The 24,683-nt window shown below is 37.8% G+C and overlaps 1 protein-coding gene across 3 annotated transcripts in view; it reads right to left on the bottom strand.

Annotated features, from left to right (window-relative positions):
* LOC5569062 (neural-cadherin) overlaps positions 1 to 24,683 on the bottom strand; it is a 693,697-nt gene that overhangs the window by 896 nt on the left and 668,118 nt on the right. For all 3 annotated transcript variants that reach the window (XM_021847327.1, XM_021847326.1, XM_021847328.1), the window contains exons 5-9: positions 16,034 to 16,171; positions 12,317 to 15,933; positions 606 to 776; positions 301 to 542; positions 31 to 240 (exon numbers count right to left, since the gene is read on the bottom strand). In XM_021847327.1, the coding sequence (XP_021703019.1) occupies positions 31 to 240; positions 301 to 542; positions 606 to 776; positions 12,317 to 15,933; positions 16,034 to 16,171 (4,378 nt within the window). The remainder of the gene's footprint in view (positions 1 to 30; positions 241 to 300; positions 543 to 605; positions 777 to 12,316; positions 15,934 to 16,033; positions 16,172 to 24,683) is intronic.

The raw sequence follows: 24,683 nt of genomic DNA, 5'->3' as shown, positions 1-24,683 counted from the left end.
ATGCGAGAAACTAGTTCTTAGAATACTTACGTACGGGAGGTGCTTTGTGCTGCACCAGCTCCGGAAGTGGTCCTATAGGAATTTTGAGGGTTTTCATGTCGAACGCAGTCATGTCGTTTTCGCCACCGCCTTCGTCGCAGTAGTTGATGATGTTTTCTCGGATGTCATCCTTCGTTGCAGGTTTCTTGTTGAAGTTTGCCGAACGGCGGCGAGAACAAGAAAAGTACAGAAACAATAAAACTGGACGAGGATGTCCGCAGTTAGTTCAATGCTGGTTCGACGTTTTCAGGAATAACTTACTAATAATCAGCAATAGACATGTAATTACAGCAGCCAAGGCACTTGTGCTGAATTTCAACGCTTGTCGTTCCTTCAGAAATTCGCAGCTCTCGCCCCAGTACGAGTCCGGACAGATACATTTGTACTTGAACCGGGGCTCCTGGTTGATGCAGGTTCCTCCATTCAGACACGGATAGTCCAGACATTCGTTCCGGTCGATACAGGTTTTGCCCTCCGGCGAGATGATCATTCCATCACCACAGCTGAAAATACAAGGATATTTGATGTAAATCTCAGCCCAGTTAAAGTTCATCCAAGAAACTTACGCGCATTCGTACTTGTTCCAGAGATCGACGCACTCGAATGGCTCTGGACAGTACGCATTCTGGCACGGATTGTTGGACGAACAATACCGTTCGATGTTTTTCGCCATCGTTGCCTGACCCCACTGGGTGCCGTTGGTCGTCGGAGGCAAAGGCAGGCTTTTGCCATCCAATCTGAAAAGATTGAATACATGCTAATAAATATTCGAGCACTAGAGTTTGTATCCTTTGACAAAGACGCGTATTTTAACTGAACTGAAAGGACGTCTTCAATGTCGTGTACTAGACTAGTAGAAGCGGCTTCATCACATTACCCCGAACGCCACTACCCCAAATAGGACACTACCCCGTATAGTATAAAATACAGTGCAGTATCTTGTTTTGCGAGAAAAAAAACGCGTCTCCAATGAAAACAGGTATGGCGCCTTAAAATTCGTTGTTGAAATAATCATCATATATTTTCTCTTCTTTTATATGTCAGCTATTCTTTCGTAATATCTTGTTGGCAACTATCTTCTTCTCATTCTTTCTGAGACAGTGTCTGTTTATCAGCTCAGTGAGCACTTTCGCAGTTCAAGGGTTCATACATAAATTTCAAAACGCCAGAAATTGCTGTTTTTGACACCTACCCATCCCCTCGTACCATTCTATGTATGGGATGTAACATTTTGAGGCCAACCACCCAACACATGTTCTGCCCCCTTCAACGTTAAGAAATTTGTAAATGGGCTTTTAATAGAATAGGCCTTTTATTGAGTGAGAGCTTTCCTTGACAATTTACCATTCTTGTACATGTGCATTCATGTCCAGGGACGCCAAGGAAATATTCAATGCATAAGATCCGGCACCGGAGAATTCGAACCTATAACTCATGGTCTTGCTGAACAGCTGCGTGATCACCGGTATTATGTCTTCTAGGTGGTGTTTATATTTAAATTCTGTTTTTAAACAAATATTTTCCTTTCTTATGCATATAGGTTGTGCCATAGCATCACATTGTTACAGTGATCATTCACGTCATAGCTGCTAACATTTCACCAGAAGTTTCCCCTTCTTTCTTAAATAAGCTATTCTTTCAAAAGTTCGTTGGATAAGCTAGTCACTAATATATCCATATGGAACAGCTTTTTTTAAGGAATATGTTCTGAAGGCACTCACTAAAATGAATCCTGCTATAATTCTTAGCTATTCTCCTCTATTTTATCTTCTTGTATTAAAACAGACAGGTTTCTTATGGATTTAATCACCACTTTTCTGTCATCATCATTCTCATCGAAATTTAAATTGATGATCCCACAAACCAACGAAAGTTTACTGTAGCGACAATCAGAGGCCGCCGTTTTTCTGACGTGTACAAGTGTATTAACGTTTCCTTGCTATAGCGGAACGGTTGTCTATCAGGTTGGTCCCTAAGCGGGTTCCATAAAACAACACTTGCATCTATCTATCTCAGGGTGATCTTCCATTCTCATCGTTCACGAAACAAAATCTTTAAAACCTTTATGCTAGTATTCCGACACCTACAAAAATGAGTAAAGGAAGTGGGTACCGACGTCACTTCACTACAGCCTAATTTTGTGCATATTATAGCTATCTTTTCCATAATAAATTCACTCTTCTTTTAGAAATAGGCTGTTCTTCAGAGCATTGCAAATTAGAGATCAAATCCAAACCAAATTTTGTACAATCGACTCTCCACATCTCGATGTTCTACATCTCGATAACTCTCCCTTTGTCGATGATTTTTTCGATCCCTTCATTCTGCATACATTTTAACCCTCCATGTCTCGATGTCCTTCTTATCTAGCGGTCGCATCGTGTACTGAGTACACGCGGAACAATTTTGATTATAAATCTATAACTAGGCAAGATAGAATATTGATGTCTTTGGCAAATTATTTCAATTCAACGGTACCAATTGGCCAGTGGACAAATAAAACTTTGAAAACATCCTCACTCTACAGTGGCCATCGGATTGTGTCCCGGGGGAACCGATGAAGTGGACATATCGCAATGTAACATCTCGAATACAAATGTCTCAGAATCTAGATTTTTTAGCAAGTTGGTGTCTTCGGCAAAGTTGTTCAGTATGTCAAGGACTAACTTGTAATAGGCCGCTTGTTTCGGAATTCTGCCACCAGTTGGCGCTAGTGAGCATGTAATTTTTCAAACACATATATCTCAGGATCCTGAGTACCTAGAAATACGACGTCTTCGACAAAGTTGTTTAGTAGATCAAGGACTAAAATATGATAGGCCACCTAACTTGAAATATTGCCATCAGATGGCGCTAGTGATCATGCAATATTTCAATCACGAATATCTCTGGATCCCGATTTTTCAAAAGGATTGTGTTTTCGGCAAAGTTGTTCAGTAGTTCAAGGACTAACATGTGATGATCTATTTGATACGGAATTCTTTCACCAGATGGCGCTAGTAAGCATCACATTTTTCAATCACAGATATCTCAGGATCTCGATTACCTAGAAAGTTGACATCTTCGACAAAAGTGTTAAGTAGGTCAAGGTCTAGCATTTGATAGGTCACCCAACTTGAAATTCTACCACCAGATGGCGTTAGTGAGCATGCTGTATTTTAATCACGGTTATCTCAGGATAGCGATATTTCAGCAAGATGGTGTCTTCGGCAAAGCTGTTTAGTAGATCAAGGACTAAGTGTGTGATGTGCCGTTTGATTCGGAATCCATCCACAAAACGCAAATCATGCAAATTGAACGCAGATATCTTTGGATCCTAAATGCTTAGAAAAAATATCCTGAGATATCTTCATTACTAAGAAATATTACATGTTCGGAAATTTTGTTCATTAGATGAAGGCTTAGATGCGAGGGATCTCAAATTTTTAAATTGTTGCAATAGGTGGCGCTAGTGCCCGAGCAGAAGAAAATAACTTCTGAATACCAAACTAAGGTATTCCATACTAGATAATTTCTACTTACAACCTGAATGAGGTATGAATGAGCCCTGCATAAGAGGTAAAATACCTCAAATAATATCTCAAGCACATTCTACGAATACCAAACTGATAATTAGATCAGGTATTGTAATACCTCAATAATACTTGATGGATTTTTATATAAAAGTGAAATTTTTCTATAGTAGCTCAATGCCTCCAGCAGACCTCAATAGCTGTTCAATACCTCAATGAAGTATTTTTAATTGTTTTAAAGATTTTTTTCAGTACCATTATAATACCAAATTGAGGTATTGACAACTGAACAATACCTAATTTTGGTATGATACCAAAATATGGTATGCATAAGTTATTGGGAGTCATTTGTTCCTTCTCGGGTGAGCATGCATATTTTTGATTGCTAGTATCTGAGGATTCCGATTACCTACATCAAAAGGTGAAGTTTTTGGCTAAATGGTTCAGTATGTCAAGTAGAAACTTATGATGGGCCACACATAGTTCGGAATTTTTCCACTAGATGGTACTACTGAGTATGCTCTATTTCCAACCCAAATATCTAGGATCGTGATAGCTTAATAATGAAAATGACATCTTCGACAAAGTTGTGTATTCTGTCCAAGGTTGGACTATATTTAATATGAAATAAACCGTTTGATTCGAAATTTTCCCACCAAACGCTATTCAGCATGAAAATTCCATAAGTAAGTACTTCAGAATCTTGACTACAGTCAAACTTCCAGTCTAACCATCGGAATCATCGGATCATGCAGAATCGGAACAGATATTCTTTGGAAAGCTGATTGAAGGGAGCATCATAGTAACCATGGATTTTGTTTTAGTTTTAAGTATGATTCAATGAGTTGATATCGAGCTATAGAACATCGACTCATGTAGATTTGACTTATTTAGAAATATTACGTCTTTATAAAGGAAACATATAAACTGTGTTGGATTTTTCTTGAAACAAATGTAATCCAAGTGTTTCCGGGCTTATATTACAAGACTCCTAAGAAATCTTGGCTGAACTGTGTTTGGTTAGGAATATTTGTTTTCTTCTTTTTTTCTGCTGCACCAGTATAAACCATTATTATAAAATTCGTTCTCGTATACTAGTTTAGAACACGACACTGACGACGATCTTACAGTTGACATCGAAATACGCGTATCTGTCAAAGGATACAAACCCGAGTGGAATTAATTGGTACGGTATCAAATTCGGCTTTCATTCACTTTAAGGTATTTTACTAAACAACCATCAGTGTACCAGTATCCGCTCATGTCCCTTTTTCCACTCACTAGTTTAAAAATTGATTTTTCGTTTCAAAAACCAACATTTTTCACACGGATATATTCTAGCAATACATACAAATTTCAAATGAAGTCGTCTGACATTATTTTCATTTGATAAAATAATTCTTTATCTTGAAAACACAAGACTTCGTGAGCGGTTTTTGGATCACTAGGTATTTAAGTGTGTTCCAATAACCGCTTATGCAAAATATTAAACAAAATTTTAAAGAAATGATTTTAGTGTACAGCCTTCTTCATTACAGTTGTAGCTATGGTTTGACCACAAAAATATCAGGATTCGTCATCAAACGTCAACATTTCACCGCAAAATCGCTAGTGTTTGGAGGTGGTTTATGCTTCCAAAATGCGAAATCATCACCTACAACTTAGTTTTAATACCCTCCGTTCTATGAACGATGGAGGCGCTTTGATAGTCACAAGTTTCTCGTCAAACAGTCAATATATAACGAAATTCGAAATAATGCATTTTTTGGTAAGTCCGTCACGAAATCTGTTTACCGTGAGCGGAAATAGGAACACTTAGATGCATTAACAAATGCAATTGAATCATTTTTATGAAAGTTATTCAATTTTTTTTTTCTGCGCTAATAACGTTTACTTCGAGCAACATTGTGACATAAAAAGTATTGATAAACACAATAGTTATTTTGTAATTAACATCTCAACTCATAACTTCCCTTATATGAGCGGAATCTGGTGCACTGATGGTACTTAAAGATCAAGATTATCAAGAAAGTATGGTTTATCCACAGAATTTGTTTATATACAGAAGCGTGAATATTGGAATCAAAGAACTGTTAAATGCAATTCCAATCGGTAAAAGTCTTTTTATGAGATGTTTTAAATCAGCTGATTCGGAAGGTCTTTGACAGTTCTTCTATGGAAATGACAGTCCCGTGTATGCACCGGACCTCAACCGACCGAAACGAATGCAAACACGGACCGAACTCATGAAAAGGCGTAATGGAATCTGGGGTAATATGCACCCTTGAGGCAAAACTATCCACGGTACTCTTTGAGGCTATTTGCGAAGTAGTTTTGAACAATTTTTCTTCAGGGCTGATAGTAAAGAACCCCAAAATACGATTTGACAAGAAAAGATCCGCGGAAAATGTCTCAATTTTTCCATAATATTCATAGAAAATCCAGAAAATCGTTTTGCCCCGGGAATGCATATTAACCCAGCAGCCCCTATCCAATGGGCAGCAGAAAGCTGTTACACAAAGCGATATGAAATGGATAACACGCACACTACAACATTGTTCGAATCACATCGAATGTGATAGTCATTGTCTGTGTTGCTTATAAAAAAATTCAAAATGCTCTCAATGCTTCTCAAGTATTATCATATTCTCTGATTTTATCATTATAGTATCATTATATTATGGTAATATCGCGTTATGTACCTTGTACTATTACAGTAAACATGAAATTTAATTTTGAGGATTCCAAACCAAACAACACATCGCACACTTAGTCCTTGATCTACTAAACAGCTTTGTCGAAGACACCATTAACATTAAAATACAGCATGCTCACTAACGCCATCTGGTGGTAGAATTTCAAGTTGCCCAGACAACCAGAAATCGCATGAAAGTTCACGTTACAACTCGTTTATTCATACTAATTACATCAAACTCGCTAAACACCGTAGATAAACTCGACAGATTGATGAGTTTCCTCGCATAAAACACTTCTTTTCTGAGTTCATTCGTACATTTTGTTTCGTCCCGTACACACGTACAAAGTAAGTCGGATCAATCCGTAGCAGCTGTCAAATCATCATTTGTTATCATAAGTTAAGTCGCATAATATTGCAGGTTACTTCGGTAGAATATTTATACACTCGCATTGTATGTTATTATTCATCACATAATATATGCACGCATATCGCCTCCACTTTTGTACGTAGAAGGCCGTTTCGCAACATCTTATAAGTTAAATTTTGCACATATAGAGCCTCCAGGTGATTTCGTTATATGTACATTTTGGTTGTCTGGGTGGGTGACCTATCAAATGCTAGACCTTGACCTACTTAACACTTTTGTCGAAGACGTCAATTTCTAGGTAATCGAGATCCTGAGATATCTGTGATTGAAAAATGTCATGCTTACTAGCGCCATCTGGTGAAAGAATTCCGTATCAAATAGATCATCACATGTTAGTCCTTGAACTACTGAACAACTTTGCCGAAAACACAATCTTTCTAAAAAATCGGGATCCAGAGATATTGCATGATCACTAGTGCCATCTGATGGCAGTATTTCAAGTTAGGTGGCCTATCATATTTTAGTCCTTCACCTACTAAACAACTTTGTCGAAGACGTCATATTTCTAGGTACTCAGGATCCTGAGATATATGTGTTTGAAAAATTACATGCTCACTAGCGCCAACTGGTGGCAGAATTCCGAAACAAGCGGCCTATTGCAAGTTAGTCCATGACCTACTGAACAACTTTGCCGAAGACACCATCTTGCTAAAAAATGTAGATTCTGAGACATTTGTGTTCGAGATGTTGCATTTCGAAATGTCCACTTCATCGATTCCCCCGGGATACAATCCGATGGCCACTGAAGAGTGAGGATGTTTTCAAAGTTATATTTGTCCACTGGCCAACTGGTACCGTTGAACTGAAGAAAATTGCCGAAGACATCAACATTCTATCTTGCCTAGTTTTAGATTTATAATCAAAATGCTCCGCGTGTACTCAGTACACGATGCGACCGCTCGTGTGACGGGCCCGGTAAAAAAAAGTTACACGAGCGGTCGCACTGGTGTACTGAGTACACGCGTAAAAACTTAGGTTAAAAACACGATGTTTTCGAATACTTTTCATAGATTATTTCAAAAAATTTCTTCTCTACAAGCAAGAATGGGGCCCAGATAGCCGTAGCGGTAAACGCGCAGCTATTCAGCAAGACCAAGCTGAGGGTCGTGGGTTCGAATCCCACCGGTCGAGGATCTTTTCGGGTTGGAAATTTTCTCGACTTCCCAGGGCATAGAGTATCATCGTACCTGCCACACGATATTACGCATGCAAAAATGGTCATTGGCATGGTAAGCTCTCAGTTAATAACTGTGGAAGTGCTCATAAGAACACTAAGCTGAGAAGCAGGCTCTGTCCCAGTAGGGACGTAACGCCAGAAAGAAGAAGAAGAAGAAGAAGCAAGAAGAAGAGTAGATCTTGGAATAGGACCAACACCCGGATCAATTTAAAGAAAATTTCAACGTGTTTTTCGACTTTCCGCGAAGTGCGTGTACTCAGTACACTAGGGCGACCGACGGTGGGTTAAAAATTTGTTCTACGTCTCGATCTCTCCCTATCTCGATGGTCCCTTCAATATCAAGATGTGGAGAGGGGTTTGCTTAAAATTGTTTGCTGAAAAACTTGCTGCTTTTTATCATCTAATATTTAAAAAAAAAATCATTGTTAAGCCAAACTCGTTAAATACTCATAAGGTATCGTACAATTATCTCCCTACTCTCTAACTAGAATAAGTCTCAAAATGTTATGCATTAGGGGCAATAGCGTTCGGGGTAATGACCCATTCGAGGTAATGGATTTCGGGGTAATGCCGTTCGGGGTAGTGGCATTCGGGATAGTGTCATAGAGTCGTAGAAGCATTAACTTAGGAATGCTAATGTCGCTACTGTTTGTGTCACCAACATCTAGTTTGCGACGCGCTGACAGCCTGAGTACCGGGCCTCGAAATATCAAAACATTTCAAAAACCCAAAACAAATCATCCTCTACGATATGGCATTTAAAAAACAGCAATAAAAAACATAACTGAAGGTAATAATAATTAAAATCAGTGTTGTGACAACAGCGCCACTAGCGTTCTACTACTAATATTTCTATTACTAGACTCGACCTGGATACAAACTTGAATGTTATGACATAGTACTAAATTCGGTTTTTCATTTATTTACTAAATATATGCATTAACTTGTACACTTGTTACACTCGAACCTCTTTTTACGAACGTGAACAAATATTAGCGTTAAAATTATGTTTTTGAAAAATGCAAGGTCGGTTTCTGAGAGGGATGCTATAAAATCTTTCTCAGGATCCACCTAGAAATCGTCCTGTTGAAAACCTTCCGGAAACTGAACTGAACGATTCTCATTTGCATACCAGAGGTGGTCGTCAATATGTTGAGGAGTATGACGGACCGACAAAACGATAGTTGGCCGCACGCGAAGTAATGGGTAAAGACCTTCCACCATTTTCGGATAGACCAGAGGAGTGGCCATTATGGTTCATCAATTTTCAGCGATCGACTACAACTTGCAGCTTCTTATATGATGAGAACCTCATCAGGCTGCAGCACTGCTTGAAAGGCAAAGCATTGGAACCTCATGTCATCAGGACTTTGGAAATGCGGTATGGACGTCCCAGCACATTGATACGTGTGATGACAGAGCGTATTCGTCAGCTGCCGTCCCTTAGAATGAATGATTTGAATAGTATCATTGAATTCGGATTAGCAGTCAATTGCCTGGTAGAGCATCTACAGAATTCCGCACAGGTGTCCCATTTGAACAATCCATCCCTACTCCACGACCTAGCTACCAAGCTTCACGTGGATTATCGTCTAAAGTGGGCGGCGTACAAGAGTTCACTGCGTGAACCTAATCTCACTGCATTTGGAAACTTTATGTCAACTATGGTGGAATTAGCATACGAGGTGGCGGATGATGTTCCTTCCGAAAAAAGCATCAAACAAGTAAATCAATCGAAGCCCAAGGAGCGTGCTTTTCTGCCAGATTAACGTATTCGCGTTCATAGACGAAGGGTTTCAGCTGACTCTACTAGAGGATGACGTTGACAAGCAGCAAGGAATCGATGGTCTCATGGAACCCCTGGGACTAAAATGGACAGGAAACATCAAGAGGAACGAAGCAAAATCCCAGCGAATTTCTATGGAAGTTTCGGGAACAGGATCAACCAAACGTTTCAAACTGTCAGATGCTCGAACTGTGGGTGAACTTTTACTGCCATCGCAGTCTATGCGGTATGAGGAACTAGCGGAGAGGTATCCATATTTAAGAGGTCTACCGCTGCAAGATTATGCGATCGTATCACCAAAGATCCTCATAGGTATTGACAATTTGAAACTCACAGTATCACCAAAAGTCAAAGAAGGTGGATGGAATGACCCAATCGCAGCCAGAAGCCGTCTTGGGTGGAGTATCTACGGTTGTTCGCAGGCACCGGCGTCGTTACTAATTTGTGGGTTTCATTTTTGAGGATGGACCGATCCGGATCTAGAACTGAATGATCTCGTGATAAACTTCTTTAGCATTGAGGATGCGGGCGTCACAAGCCCTCAGAAGATCTTGGAATCCGAGGAAGATAAAAAAGTTAGGATGTTACTGGAAACAACCGCACGTAGAGTTGCAACGGGGTTTGAGACGGGTCTACTTTGGAAGACGGATGATGCATTTTCCTGAAAGTTTTGGTATGGCTGCTCGACGACTTCGTGCACTTGAAAGTAAGCTAAGCAAAGATCCTGCCATGTATGAGAACTTTCGGCTTCAAATACACCAATATCTCGAAAAGGGACACACATATAGCTTCTGAACAAGAATTGGTCCAGGTACGCTGGATCAAACGTAGTATCTGCCATTGGGTGTCCATAGGAAACCAAAGAAGCCGGCAAAGATTCGTCTGACTTGGGATGGCAGAGCATCGGTCCAAGGAGTTTCCTTCGACACTTCCTGCTTGGAAGTTCAAGTGGGGTTAAACAGTTGCCAGTAGACTTCCGCTCGACACTAAGAAGAGGCTGGAAACTTGCCCAGCATGGTTTCCGGAGGCGTTGGCTGAAATAGTATCTTCCGGTGATTTCTCAATGTTCAAAGTGGTTCAACGAAGTAAAGGTTCTGGAAGTCGGAGATTTGGTCTTGGTGGTGGAAGAAGCTTGAAATTTGTGGACTTATACAATCAAAATTTGTTATTAAATTATGCCCAGACATTCAGCTTAGCTATAGAAAACGACTGGTGAGCACGGATTTTTTGGAGGTTTTTTCTGATAATAACGGTCAGGGGAGCATCGTGGCAGTCATATGGCGAAATTTCAAACTTCATGCCAATAATAATGACAAACCTTGAACTGTTAAACTTTGCGAAGACCCCATGTTTCTAAGTGGTCAGGATCCTGAGATATTCGTCAAAAAAAATATTCATACTTACTAGTGCCGCCTGCTGACAAAATTTTGAATTTATGGCTCGAAAGTTTTTCAAATGTGCCATATATTCAAGTGTTCAGGATCCTGAGATACAGTGTCCGTTCGATTTTGGCTACATTCCAAAAACTTTCATGTTGCCTAAATCGAACTGTGCCAAAATCAAATGTTGTTTTTATTACATCTTCTATCACCCTAATTACGACCACGAATTCATTATAACTATTTTGAACCAGAGAGAGAGAGGAGACAGCTCTCGACAGCTGCCATGTTTTCTAGCCTTCTTTGACTTCTTTTTTCAATCCGTGGGTAGTGCACAACGGTCAGATAAACTTAATATAGTCAAAATCATATTTACTTCATATTGTTTACTATTAAAAACGATACGAATACAAAAAAATCAATAGCAGTTCGCAAACACTTAACTAGATTTTAGTATTCTACTTTTTGAAATGTGAAATCATCGAAAAACACCTAGAAATATTAATGACGTTTACTTAAATTTTGACGCTTTTTTACGTTCTGCCCTCCGAATGTGTTGGTTTTCCAGTGACAGTTGGTGACAGGTTCCCTTGAAGTTTGGGAGCTCGCAATCTAAGGTAGCTGTCTCCTCTCTCTCAGTTTTGAACATGATAAGCCTCTAAAATATCCATGGAAACATTCAGATTATCAAGATTTGTGACTGGCTCATGGTCCATTTTTGTATATGCATTTACGTGATGCAAAAATCGAACAGTTTTATTGCTAAACTTGAACCGTGCCAAAATCGAACGGGCACTGTATTCGCAAAACAAAAGTTTCAGGCTCATTAGATGGCAAAATTGTAATATCATCTCAAATCTTTTGACTATTTTACAATTTCGAATACGCCATCGCAAAACAAAAGTTTCATGCTCACGAGCGTCGCCTGGTGGCAAAACCTCGAATCTCTTGGTCAACATAATGACAGTTTTAAGGCTACTGAACAACTTTGCCAAAGACGCCATCTCTCTACGTGGTCAGGATTCTGAGATATCGGCAAAACAATTGCGCATTAGCGCTGTCTGTTGTTTTCATAAAATCTAGCCTCGCCTGGCCTCCAGCATCAATTTCGTATTTCAATTACCAATGTATGATAGCCATCTGCTGAACATCATGACCATCTAATTTGATGACTTGTGAAGATATTGATCATTTATTGAAACGATCGATAATTTAAATTTCGGTCGTAAAAAAGTGGTCTAACAAAAACTGTCGTAAAAAGAAGTTGGAGTGTAATTTACAACTCATCTCAATCTTACCTTATATCATCGATACAGCTCTTCTGGTAATCCGCCTGCACCTCGAAGGTCTTCACCCCCGTGTACTCCGGCTTACCGCCGGCATAAACGCCTTCCTGCTTATCCACCGACAACCACTGGTGTCCATCGAACGAAAAACTCTGGTTGAAATTAGCACCCTCCCCGCCATCCAGTTCCAAAATGGCTGCCGATCCGTACCGTTGGATCCTGACCACATGCCACTGGCCGTCATCTACCTCAACGGCGCTCAGCGATACGTCACGCTCTTCGACCTGTCCGGAGTTCAAGCTGTACCGGAACCACAGCTTGGCTTCCTTCAGCTCAATGATGCCGTACTCTCGCATATGCTGATCGCTTATTCGGAACAGCTCCCCGAACGTTTCCCGCGTCCTGAAACGCAGCTGAATTTGCGTGGTGAACTTGTCCGGCTCGAAGCTCAATGCGTACTTCACGTAGCTGTGAGTTTTGAAGGTTGTTGGAGTTGTCGGTAGGCTACAGTAGGTTCCCGACCAACCTGGGTTGCACTCGCATTTGGCGTCATCGAAATTGCCAATACATTTGCCATGTTCCAAGCATTTCGAAACTTGTGGATTCAGGTCGCAAACTTCTTGAGTAAAAACGCATCCAGACATGGTGCTTTTGGAGAGACCTGGATGTGACAGATCGTAGAGAATCCCGTTGTGCTTGAAGTTACGAATGCAACCTTCAAAACCAGCTGCTACTGGCATGTACTGCCATCGGTTGTAAGTATAATCGAACTTCTCTCGAAACACTCCTCCTATTTGCAGCGGAGTGTTCAGGTTTAGGTACTCGTTGAATTGTGGAACGCGCCCGGCGGCTTGACATGTGTGGTCTACAAACTCTACTATATTACCGTCATCTGCTTCCGTAATGACCGCCGTTCTACAGTAATCGACAATCATTTTCACTCGTTCCGTATCCCAGAACAAATCTATCCTATGCCAGTCCCCATCGTTCAATGGATTCTTGGTTTGTATCCGCAATTCCAACGTTCCGGATCCGTAGTCGATGAGGAATCTCGGATACCCTTGTTCTAATTCCAGTGCAATAAAATCGGACTGCTGTTGCTCGTTGTTGTCATCTGGTGGGACGATTGGACCATTGTAGAAAATTAGTCCTTCCGCTTTCGTTGTGATGAATTCTACGCTGATATGTGACTTGTCGCACATGTCCAGCGATGGATACCATGCCCAGCCGTTGCCTCGAAAACTACGCACCGTTTGCTGACATCGCGGTCCACTGTAACCGGGAGGACAGGAGCAGCGTATCCCGGATTTGGTGTCCGAGCATCTGCCTCCGTTCAGACATGGATGCGATTTGCAACTTTGCTGCTGCTTGTATTCTCTGGCATTGCACATGCACTCTGCCGTTGATTTGATCTGTACCCCAACCAAAGCTGTTTTGTTGGCGTTAACCAGGGATGGGTTCGCTTGAACCTCCATTATGTGAGTGCACGATCCGTTGCAGTCACCATTTTCCACCAGACATTCGTCGATGTTGACCATGGTTATATTAATGCCAACCGCTTGTTCGATATCTTCCTTGTGCAGTAATACGACTCCATTCAGCTGAACTGCTTTGAAGTAGTATGCGTTTCTCGCTGAGAACCTCACATCCGTGATTGCTGGACTCTTTTGCTTTATCTGCACACTGAACACATCCACATTCTTCTTGTCGATGTTCAAAAGCTCGGCCAACTTCTCCCTGAAGCGCTCCAACTTGCTTTTGAAAATGTTCTGCGTTCGGTAGTCCCATATCCGAATGAAGTCCTCATCTGTGATTCCTAGCAAACGGATCGAGCCCGAGTTGACAATAGCTTCGTAGGAAATGTGCTTCACAACCACCGACATATTGGCATGCGATTCGTGAGCGTGCTTTCGATCATAAATTTTGAAACGCAGCTTATATCGACCTTCCCGAGCTCCCCTTCGCATGGTTACCATTCCAGAAGTGTCGTCTAGTTTGAACCTTGGATTTTCCAACTCGTCCCAATAGAACAGCTTATCTGACGTGTCCCAATCGTCCAAATCATTCACAAACACCCTGCCGATCGGAGTGTCCGGAGCTTGTCCCTGATAATTGTAAACGACCACTTCCTTCGACCCCGGTTGCATTATATTATCGTTGACATCCCCTATCGTCACGGTCAGAGTGCTGGTCCCGGTTTGTGCGGGATTACCGGAGTCTTTGATCACAATAGGTATCTCATACTGCTTGCGATACTCTCGGTCAAATGATCTAAGCGAAGAAACGACAGCCATGCCATCCCCTTTGTTGTTCTGTTCAACCTTGAACGACGTCCGAATGACGTCGTCAGCGTCCGGGTCCATCCGAAACTGGAACGGAGGTCCGTTTTCCATTCTTCGGTCATCCTGATCGATGGCAGATATTTCAATGATTTTGGATGCTGGGGAGTTTTCCAGCAGAATGGGTCTGTACTCTTCAGCGAAGACGGGAGCGTTATCATTGACGTCCTTAACTTCTACGGTGAGAGTTGCGGTGGCTGTTCGTGGCGGAACTCCATCATCGATGGCAAGTATTTCCAGATTGTACTTGGAGATTGCTTCTCGATCAAGCTGGCGTTGGATCGTGACCGTTCCTTCATCACTGATCGAGAACTGCCGTTTCCGGTCTGTTGCTCTGTTGATCATGTAGGTTATCTTGCTCTTTCCGGCCTTGTCGATATCAATGGCCTTGAAGCTGACCAGTGTCTTGCCGACTTCGTCGTTTTCTGATGTGTAAGCTTCCATATGTGGTCTTCGAAACCGTGGGGTATTATCGTTGATGTCTTTCAGCTTTACGATAACCCACGAATGATCAACGTGATACTTATCAGTGTCGTTGATTCCTTCGTTGTCTGTGACTTGAATCCGAAAGCGAAACCCATTGATCTGCATCGGATCTTCAAAGTCCAACGGTTGAACCACCCTCAAACTACCAGTTCCATCGTTGTTTTTGATCATGGCGAACTTATCCGCTCCATATCCACTACTTTCGATGATCTTATACTGAAAGTTGTTAATCTCATCATCGTCGTTAACGGTTACTGTGAGAATTGGCGCCTCTGGCAGTATATTCCCATCAGTTTCCTCGACCTCCACGAACCATTCATCTTTTGTAAAATGTGGAGGCATATCGTTCAGGTCTTTCACTTTTATCGATGCCGTCCCCGTACCTTTAAGCCCTCCCCCGTCCGTGGCCACTATTTGCAGTGAGTAATCCGGAGTTTTCTCCCGATCCAGACAGCACACCGCTGTCGTAATGACTCCCGTGTCCGGGTTAATATCAAAAATAGGCAGTCCCGTTTCCTCCTCTATTGCGTTTTTTTCTATCGAGTAGACGATTTTGGCATGCGTTCCCTCGTCCACGTCATCATTGTCCTGTGCCTTTATTGTCATCACATACATTCCGACCGTCCCATTTTCGGTCACATTCCCGTAGTAAATCCCCTGCGGGAACGATGGAGCATTATCGTTGATGTCTTTCAGTTTGATTTGGACCTCGGTGAACCCCACCAGTCCCTCGCCGCCTTCGTCCTGGGCAAACACCGTAAACTTCCACAATGGTCTCCCATGGGGCGGGTCTCGATTAAGCGGCTGTTGAAATGAAAATGAAACAAATACAAGGAAAAATGCATCGCTATAGTTTGGACGTCACACTGTTTGACTTGACCGCATCTGAGGGAACCATGTTTACCTTTAAAACAAATATTTCCCCCGTCGCTTTGTTGATGTCGAAGTTGCTCTCCGACGGATTTTCGATGTCGATTCCGGGCCCGGTCAGGAAGTAGATTATGTTGCTCGGTCGCTCCACATCAGCGTCCGATGCTGTGACCTGTGAAGAGATTGAGGATGGTTCGAAAACCGAGATGAGTAATTGTGCAAAGTTTTAATTGGATTTTTTTTATTGACTTTTGGGGGTGATTTCGCCAAAGAGAAAGGCACGGAAAAAACATTTAGATGTTGCAAATAATCTTTCTCGTGGATACGAGTGTGATGATTATGTTCTAGGTTATGGCTTTCAATCCGTTATGCTCAAAGAGGTATTGTATGTTTTCATCCGACGTTTCGGACACATTTATAGTGCCTTTCCCATGAAATTAAATGTGTTCTATTTTTTTGTTAACAGGCCCATAAACCAACAGCATAAGTCAACATACGAGGTTTTGCCCGGTCTGGTATTTAACACCGTTTAATCCGTTTTTGAGTATAGCAGACATGAAACCATAACCTAGATTGTTGCAAATAATGAATTCTAAGTATCAATGGTAATAATTGTCAAATTTAAAAAAAAAAAATGCTTAAAGCTCAATATCAAACAAAATTCGGCATCGGGTAGTATGATCAACCGGTATAAGTTCAGAATTTTTTGTGGCTAAATTATGCCATACGACGAACTCCATTTAGAATGAGTCAAATAAATGGAAAATTGTGCTCGATAATCTTCAACTTAAATGAAATTTTACACATGTTCCCAGTGAGGTACTTTTATCAATTTGACTCAAGAATAAATTTTGAATTTGGCCTATGCATTTTTGCATGCAATTAATCTGAAAAAAAAAAAATGTTTCGAAACGGTTGGTTTTAGAAAAAAAGTTCTACGGAGAAGTTGAGTAAACTGTATGAACTGTATGGAGAAATATTCACTGAAAAATATATTATGTTTCAATAGAATTGAATAGAAAATCCCATTAACTGTCAACGTAATAATCTGACTATAATCGCTGGCAACCGAACAAAATATTCAAGCTTTGAAGTGACCTTCTTGTTTCAGCTATGACAGAATGACATTTTTTCTAGATCAATCAATTAGTTTTAAATATAGCTTAGCTCAAGTTTCGACGGATGTTTTTGAACTGCACTTTACTTTGATACCAATAAAGTTTTGTTAAGTTTTACTGTAATGAGAATGTTTAGAATGTTCATCCAATTACCCCTCGACAAATATGAAAAATCAAAATCAGGATGTTTTTTAATAATAGGTAAAATAATTTTTTTTTTTTCAAATTTATTTTTGGACTCTTCTTGAAGTTCCTCTATAGATTTCAACACCTTCAGAGATGCCTCTGCAGATTTCTTCAAAACAATTTCTGGAAATCCACCATAGATCCTTCCATTTGATGGGTAGAAATTGTTACATTGCATTCTGACAGGGCTTATCTGTCTAATCTAATTCGCTGTTTCTTATGCTTGAAACCATCCAAGGATTGCTCCCAAATAGCATGTTCTCCAGATATTTCATCTGCAAGTCGTTGTGCGTTACAACATAAACCTCTTGAAATCATACAATTATAGCTGTTCAAATACCTTTGCAACCCGAACAATCAGTAACAATATCTTGGATCACCTTATACCTTATCACCTTACACAATTTTTACAGATGTCAGTGATAACTTACTTATAGTGTCTTCACTCGAAATCTATGTACCGAAGGAATCTGTTACACTGACTAAACAAATGATTGATAGAGATAAAATGAATGCTCTTTTTACATAGTTTTCGAATAATTGTGTTTGTGGTGATAACGTTAACGGTTCTATCACTACTATTACAAATACATACAGTAGTATTTTAGAACAATGCTCAAAAACCAAAAGTGAACAGGTGAATTTTTTGATCAAAATATTGTCCTAGGTTAAACCATTATGTATGGCAATTGATACAACCTAAGCGTAAATACCTTTAAAAAAATGAAAAAGTGGTCCTCATAATGAATACTCAAGAAGTATGTTCAATTATGTTTGTAAAAAAACTGATAATGCAAAAAAAAAGTAAAAACGAGTTTTATAAGAATTTATTAGAAAATAATTGTCATTGCCAAATTGTGGAAAAATTTGAACACAATTATGGGACGCTACAAGGCAGTAACATGCATTGAGCTCTACATTGAAGGACGCAAAACATCTAGTCTATGATGTATTCAACAAATGTGTTACTCAAATCGGTACAAATCTTGCCTCAAAAATATCAAAATCCAACTTAAATCCGTTGAGTCATGTTAAAAGAGTAGGGAGATTTATTTTTCTGAAACCAACAAATGCAAATGAAGTAATCGACATAATAGAAGGACTCAATGTGAAGAAGAGCAGTGGTCAAGACAATTTCCCAGTATGTGTCTTCAAGAACAACTACATTTTCATATAGTATTGTTGATCTTTTGAACAAAATGTTACAACAGGAGTATTCCCGATTGCCTTAAATTTGCAAAGGTAATACCTGCTTGAAAGTCTGGTGACGCATCCGTATCAAGTAATTTTCGGCCCATTTTCCCTCTTTTCACATATACTATAATTTTCGAGAAATTATTGGTGTATCGTTTTGTCGGCTTTATAAATCAAAACAATATTTAATACTCATACCAGTACGGGTTTCGAAAGGGGTGTAGCACAACAATAGGCAACAATTCGTAGCTCTCTACACACGGTTAATGTAGGAGTCCCGCAAGAGAGTAATATTGGACCGCTATTATTTCTAATTTACATTTATGATCTAGGAAACCTGCCACTTCAAGGAATACCCAGATTGTTCGCAGACGATACAGCATTTTTTTTAGCCAAGTAATAATTCTTCATCAATCTTATCTTCTATTAATAGTGATTTCTTATTCTGTATTTTGATTGCAATTTACTTTCTTTAAATTTATTAAAAACTAAATACATGTTATTACATTCCCCACGTAAAAAAGTTACTACACACATGAACCCTTCTGGTCAACAAGTTGCTATTGAGAAAGTTATGAAATTTAAATAGGCTTGGTGCTTGATGCCAACCTTTCATGGGTAAGTCACATAGAACACATTTATGGAAAAATAGCATCTCTTTGTGGTCTGATGCACCGAGTAAGACCATTTGTCCCTCGGAACGCACTTCTTAAATTCTATTTTAGTTGCATACACTTCCATCTTCAATACTTTATCATTGAGCTATGCTTGCAAATCCAAGCTTAAAAAACTACACGTTTCGCAAAACAGATGTTTTAAAATAATTTATTCTCTACCACAATTGTACTCGACAAACCAACTTTTCACCAATTTAACTCACAAAGCACTTCAAATATGTGGATTATGCGAACAACAAGACTGAATGTTTATTTATATACGATGTCATAAAAATTCCAACATGAATCATAATCTGATTCTGAATACCAGAATTCACGGACACAATACAATGCATGTTAATAAATTAGTGAGATCCAGAGCTTCCAGTAATCTTGGTCAAATGCGAATATCCTTCTATGGTCCAACTGTATATAATGTAATTCCAGAGCAATTGAAACTGATAAATAGTAGACTATTATTCAAAACAAGTCCTAAACAGTTTTTCAGGTCCAAAATTAATTCCTTCCTTTTATAAAACCATATCAACTGCCAGGTTCTTTAGAACTACACTCTTTATAAATTGTTGTTATAAGTATCATGCAAAGTTAAATATGTCATATTATTTCGATTCATTTAATTGCGAATCAGGGATCCCTTTAAAGGAAATCAATTCCACTAGGTATCCCTAACTAAGTTTTTTATTAAAGGCATTATATGATTGATTCTGCTTTCAGACTGCTAAACTTTCATAATTCTGGAGGCTTAGTAATTATTTCCCTAACATATTTGTCTACAAACCATATTGAAATTCCACTCGAGATTCCTCCTGGATTTCTTTCAGAATTTTCTCTAGTGTTTGTTCATTTTTCTCGCACTATGACTCAGTTTTTAACAGTTAACAGTTTTTGAATACAGGTTAACAGCAAAGCACTGCCATACAATAATCTGTTTTGAAGAGACCGTTCTGACGTCTGATCCATATGGTTTAAAAAAAAGTGATCAATTATTGAAAAATTAAAAAAAAATGGGTTCTGATCTTGACACAGTTCCGTTTGTGGTAACTGGTAACAATTCGATAATGTTGCATAAAATGGAATCCAATTGTTTTCTAAATAATAGTGATTATCATGATAATTTCTCTGGAAATAGCAATTTTGAGTTTGGCTGGTGCAAATATTAATATGGTACGAAGCAGGGATTAAAATAAATAAGGAACAATAAAATAAAAATGAAAAAAAAAAAATATTTAAGTTTTTTTTTCTTGATTTAAATATTTTTCAATCGTCCTCTGGATTATCATTTTACCTGTTTTCTTCCTTTGAATGTTTTAAATACCTAACAAAAATCAAGAAAATATTGAGTCTCTCTTTCCCTTCCCTACAAAATTATCGACTCTTCGAATATCAGGGTGACATTAAAAAAATAATAATTGTATGAGCCTAATTTCAATTTTAATGCAATACTTTATGAATTAATTAATTAATAAGACCATTTCTTTTAGTTATTCGCATTTCTTCATCAAGAAAAATAAGATAAAAAAGAGAAATAAGACCTATACTCTTAAAAATATGTTGTATTTGATGAAAAATCGAGAACAACTGATGAAAAAGGCCTTTTCTATTATAAAATCAATATTTCGTGCAAAAAAATGAAAATACTCGAAAAAAGTTGCTTTTGGAGAAGTGATAATGATATTCATTTCGATTTAAATTATTTGAATATTCTTATTTACTATCAAAACGTATTAATTTCGAAAATTTATTTTTGTTTTGAAAATCCACGAAAAGTTAGTTATTAGAAAAACTTTTTTTATTAAAAATTTCTTCATCATGAAACTTTGTCCCCATTATCGGTTTCCTATATAGATTCTACAGTGAAAATATATAAAAAATGGGTTTTTCACGATAAAAAATAAAATATGTCTGCAGTGCATATTTTTATTTCGCAGTCCAAACAGTTCACTATCGCTTCTAAAAAAATCTCTTAAACAAACAGTTTCAGAACTCCATTTTTTTGAATTCATGCAAAAACTAATCTGGAGTCAATATTATAGATTTATCTATGGTGAACACTCTTCCATACTGAAAACATGGGCAAAATTTACTGCTAACCGAGTCGAATACTGTGATGTGTGTTATTTTCTCTCGTCCAGACTAATTTTACTACAAAAAAGATACCACGCGTACACTAACACAATCAAACTACTGATCTGCAAAACTACAAAACCTTATTTCAAAATTGAATTCTGTCGATCAAAATTCCAGTTGATTTTTTCAAAATAAATGAACTGCAAAAAATACTTTGTGGATTAAACTTTAATCATCATGATTGAAAGGGAGCAAATTATACAAACTCTCTCATAAAAATCAACAGCAATGGACCATATCAGTTGTTCATTACAGATGATACAAATATGTTTTCAAATGAAAATAGTGGAATTTTAGTATATCTAACGTAATAAATATTTTGAGATTACGAGTTTCTTTCAAAACCTGAAGTAGATAAAGTACACAAAAAAAAAATTTTTTTTGAATTATTGTGAACTTTCGTAAGCACTTTTCAAAACAGGTTGATGAAATAAATATAGCATAGCACAAGTAACATGAATAAGAGTGTAACTAGTCTAAAAATACATTTGTTGTGGAAATAGATTGAGTTTTTTTTACTGCTGATCGATTTACATTACCCTTGTGGGGCGTGTAGATAACGTGGCTCAAATTTTCAAATTTCGCGTGCTCAACGTATGATATTCAGAAAAATCTCAATATATTAAGATTTGAAATGAATAAGTCCCTTATTTGTTAACTATTAAAAATGTCCAATTAACTCATAAGCTGTACAATATAATGAAGTTATCTGTTAATTTATCTGTATATGTATCATGATAATAATAATCATATCATATGTCAGAAAAGTGAGGTAGGAAATTAGCTCGAAAACAAGGCAGATAAAAATGTACCAGGGCAAAATGAACACATACGTGAAATTAAGTGATTTCAAAATATTTAATGACTGTGAATCATTTTGATAAGTAAGTGATAAGGGGTCTTCCTCAATCATAATAACTAAAAATAACCTTCATAACTTTGCTCATATAATGCTAATATATCAATATGAAGTTGAGAAAAACTTAAAGTCAAAATTAAAAGGACAATTGAAGCAACAAATAAAGTTTTATACCGTTCGCCCCGGAGATAAATTGAAGTCAAAACCACGTTTAGAAATTAAAAGTGATTTAATTTTAGGCACGGAGGTGTTGAAGTTTTTCAATGAGGCAAATATCATAACACTGTTCGACAAAAACCATTTTTTTGATGGATCAGGGATGCGTCTATATGGGTCTTGAAGAATAAGAAAAGTGTAGAAAGAGGCCGTTTTCAAATGATTTGCAGCACCCTTGGATTATTTTTTGACAACGTTTGAAAATTTTGCATTTTTAATCACAAAAAATATAATAATTAAAATATCAATATCTTTTTAAATTCAATTATTCAACCATTGAATTTGTCAAATCAATATATTTTAGCATTGGATGACTTCAGGGAAACGTGTACCATTTCAGAAGTATATTGGCATCAGTTTTATGTATGAATTTGGAATGTTAACGATCATTAAACAAGCATGTGAGGATGTGCACCATATAAATACTACTTTTTTTTGTCTGTTTCACACATCTGGTTCATTAAATAATAATTATTATAGGTTTAACAAGACGATTGATTAGGATTTGATTCTTTGCTCCATTAGATAAAGCAATAAGCAATACAATCCAGTAACATTTGATTTAAACAAGGATTCGACTACGGAAAATTGATGTGTCTGTTATGTTTAAATGGGCTGGTTGCTGTAATAAATTCTCAGCAGAAATACAAAATTTATATAGGTTGGACACTGACATGTAAGTGGTCTTACATAAGCTAGTAGGTTTATCAGGAGACGATGACGAAGTCTGTGAATAATGACATAATATTGTTATTTGCGATTTCTAAATATTTTGATTAAGAATAGATTACTTATCGTGAGATTCATTTTTATCAGAATATTCCTAGAAAAATTACAGAATAACATAAAATAGCAACAAATAATTCAACAATCAACATTATCACATTTTTTTTTGCGAAAGCCGGTCAGGCAGGCATGAGCTCTTTTTGATTCAGTTTGTGCATACAATTCATTTATGAAAATTGATTTAGTAGTAACATGCATGCTTCTTACTTTTAAGATGAAAAAATTTCTCGTTTAACCATTTCCGATATTTTTTTTTATTTTTTGGTTCTACATTTCACGTATCTTCCGGCAAATTTAATCAAACTTTTAGTTTTGGTATTAAGTTTAAATTGTACAAATAATTGCGATATAATCTTAATGAGTAAAATACTTGTTTTTCTATGTCTTCCTGTTTAAAGAAAGAAAAACAGACATTATGTTAAGTTTCGCAAAATTGTTTATCACAAATATATGGATAAATTGTTTCTTCACTTAATCGAAAAGCATTTTTACTTGTTAAGATGGGAATGGGGGTTCATAAATGGACACGTTTGGCCTCATATGGGAAATTAGTTTTAAATTAACCTTAATGGTCGACTTCTTTATGTTTCCAATATGCTTACAACTAAACACAGAAAATATCCCATTGAACAAGAAACTAACGCTCCATTTGAAAGTTTGCTTAAAATTGCCAAAAAAATGTGAAATGTAGAACCAAAATCTGAACCACTAAATCAATTTTCACAATTGTGCACAAACTGAATCAAAAAGAGTTCATGCGTGCCTGAGCGGCTGTCAAGTGGTGTCGCAAAAAATGTGAAAATGTTGGTAACTGGATTATTGGTTGCTATTTTACGTTAGTCTATTATTTCTAGGGATAATGAATAGATCTCACGATAAGTAATCTATTCTTAATGAGTACCTATCAAAATATTTAGCATTACTCACAGACTTCGTCATCGTCTCCTGATAAATCTACTAGCTCATGTAAGACCACTTACATGACAGTGTCCAACCTAATTCTGTACTACTGCTGAGAATTTATTAGAGCAACCAGCCCATTTCAACATAACAGACACATCAATTTTCCTTAGTCGAATCCTTGTTCAAATCAAATGTGACTGGATTGCATTGCCAATTGCTTTATCTAATGGAGAAAAGAATAAAATCATAATCAAGCAGCTTCTTGAACCTATAACAATTATTATATAATGAACCAGATGTGTGATATAGAAAAAAAGTAGTACCGTAAAACGGGGTAACTTTGATAGTTTTTTCGAAGAAAACTTGAATATTTATGCATGCAGTTTCATAGAATTTTTATTCATATTTTTAAAACAAGTACTGGTATCCTAACTATCGATTCCAGTTGATAGATTTCCAAAAGATTTATTCTTAATGGATATATAATTTTTCATATAATCGAAAGTCAGTTTTCTGTTTTGGGGTAACTTTGATAATGGAGCATCACTCGAACAAAATTGAATGAATTACAGAACATTTGTAGGGCGTTGCATATCTTTAGGCGTTTAACGCTATATG

Source organism: Aedes aegypti, chromosome 2 (assembly GCF_002204515.2).
Source record: "Aedes aegypti strain LVP_AGWG chromosome 2, AaegL5.0 Primary Assembly, whole genome shotgun sequence".
Classification (NCBI taxonomy): Eukaryota; Metazoa; Arthropoda; class Insecta; order Diptera; family Culicidae; genus Aedes; species Aedes aegypti.
The sequence above is the reverse complement of the archived record's forward strand: the minus strand, read 5'-3'. Positions and strand labels throughout refer to the sequence as shown.